Source organism: Penicillium chrysogenum (genome assembly GCF_028827035.1).
Source record: "Penicillium chrysogenum strain IBT 35668 chromosome Unknown utg000002l_segment0_segment0, whole genome shotgun sequence".
NCBI classification, from domain to species: domain Eukaryota; kingdom Fungi; phylum Ascomycota; class Eurotiomycetes; order Eurotiales; family Aspergillaceae; genus Penicillium; species Penicillium chrysogenum.
The window spans coordinates 3,489,640-3,491,653 of NW_026622750.1; the positions used below are offsets into that span (position 1 = coordinate 3,489,640).

The following is a 2,014-nucleotide window of genomic DNA, read 5'->3' on the forward strand; positions in this document are numbered from 1 at the left end:
GCCAAGCCGTCTTTCATCCAAGGAGCTTGATTTGGAAGAAGTTGTAGCAAGCGAGGGCGCCCGGGACGAACAACCGAGCAAGCTCTCCTGATGCTTGCTAACGCAATCGACCGGGCATGGTACAGGCAGAAGGTCGTCACACTGGTGGCCTTTGACCTGAAGGGAGCCTTTAATGGGGTTGATTAGACAAGCCTGGATATTCGCCTCCAGTCCAAGGGTATCCCCTCGGAGGCCCGAAGGTGGATCGCAAGCTTAATGAGCGGGCGCCAGGCTATCATTGGGTTCGACGATTACCAAACTGAGGTGGTACCGCTAGAAAACGCAGGGCTCGCACAAGGCTCCCCGCTGTCACCTATCCTCTTTGCATTCTTCAACTGCGATCCGGTCGACCAGCCCGTCGACTTCCACGGTGGGGTATCCGCCTTCATTGATGACTATTTCCGCTGGCAAGTTGGCTGGAGCGCCGAAAGAAACTTGGCCATAATCCAGTCCGAAGACATACCCCGGATCGAAGCCTGGGCCGAGGGAACTGGGTCCTGCTTCGCGGCAGCAAAGACCGAACTCATTCACATTACCCGGAAGGGGAAAGAACAAAACCAGGGCCAGCTTATCATGAATGGCAATGTCATCAAGCCATCTACGACTGCCAAACTCTCGGGGGTAATCTTCAACCATGAGCTTCGATGGAAGGAACACGTACGGCAAGCCGTTAAACGAGCCACCAAGGCAATATTGCGCTTGAGGATTGCGACAGCTTCAACCAGAGCAAATGCGACAGCACTACGAAGCGTGCGTCACATCGGTTGTCGACTACGCCTCGACCGTCGGGCATGACCCACTTCGAGACAAGATCCATATACGACACCTCCGTATGTACCGTGCAACGAGCGGCTCTCATCCGCGTCCTATCTGCCTTTCGAACAGGGCAACAACCACACTTGACGTAGAAGCACATGTACTGCCAACTCACCTTCATCTACGCTACCGTGCACAGGATACCATCACTAGACTACATACCCTACCCCAAAAAACATCCCATATGGAGCGCACTACGTCGGGCCCAGAAAAGACGCAACAATCGTGGATCGTTCGCCTGGTTCCCGCTATCAGAACCCTTGAAAACCATGGACCTGGAGAGACTACAGGAAATCGAAATGATTGACCCAGCCCCGCTACCCCCATGGCGAAAAGAAGGCTTCTCGGAAATCGAGATTGAATCGGACAGTGAGCTTGCGATAGAAAGAGCCGAGACTGCACAAGCAACCGCCGACATCGTTGTATACCCAGATGCCTCGGGACGACACGGCCATTTGGGCGCCGGTTAAGTTAGAGTAAGCCCCGGCCCTCTCGAGCAGCATTCCTCGGGCGAGCATTTGGCTTTATAGACAAGAGTGGAGCTCAGAGCATCCTCATTGACTATGGGATGAGATGTTTGTGGGGACATATGGAGGGTTGAAATGCCGCTTTGTGCGGTGTTGAGTGACAGGACGGTGAAGTGAGGAGCCATCATCTCTGTGATGATCACCCATCTCAACGGCCGGAGCCTCAGAAATGAGCACGTTTATGTTGAGTTGCCGAAAACTGCTATTTTGCCTCATCGATATTCAACCTGTCCGACTGACAGACTGACCTCTGACTGTGTAATTGGTGTCCCCCATTATGCAAATGCAGGGCCTAAGAGTCAATTGTAATTTTATTTCTCTCTTCCATAATAGCACCATGGAAGATATTGTACAGATTGTACGTCAGATCGGTCAAAAACAAGCTCATAATGCATATTATCGTGATTGCTATTCCCTCTTCAAGCTACTCCAAGAGCTCACAGAACATACGTTCACCGAACTACAAAGACTTTACAAATCCGGCACCGAGCGCCCGACCAATTCTGTCCATCAACTTCTCCGAAATTTTCAGAACACAATCTGTAATCTGGTTGAAAGAGCATGCGAAGCCCAAGCGGAATGCGAGGAGTTCTGCTCAGTGAATGAATCACACTCAGCGCGCGTTGTCTTCG

The 2,014-nt window shown here is 51.8% G+C and overlaps 1 protein-coding gene across 1 annotated transcript; it reads left to right on the forward strand.

Annotated features, from left to right (window-relative positions):
- Positions 1–255: 255 nt before the first annotated feature.
- Positions 256–834, forward strand: N7489_004754 (reverse transcriptase; the record flags this gene model as incomplete). The annotated part of the gene is made up of 1 exon (XM_056710506.1): positions 256–834. One exon carries the CDS (start codon positions 256–258, stop codon positions 832–834), a length of 579 nt encoding a protein of 192 aa, XP_056568927.1.
- Positions 835–2,014: the final 1,180 nt, after the last annotated feature.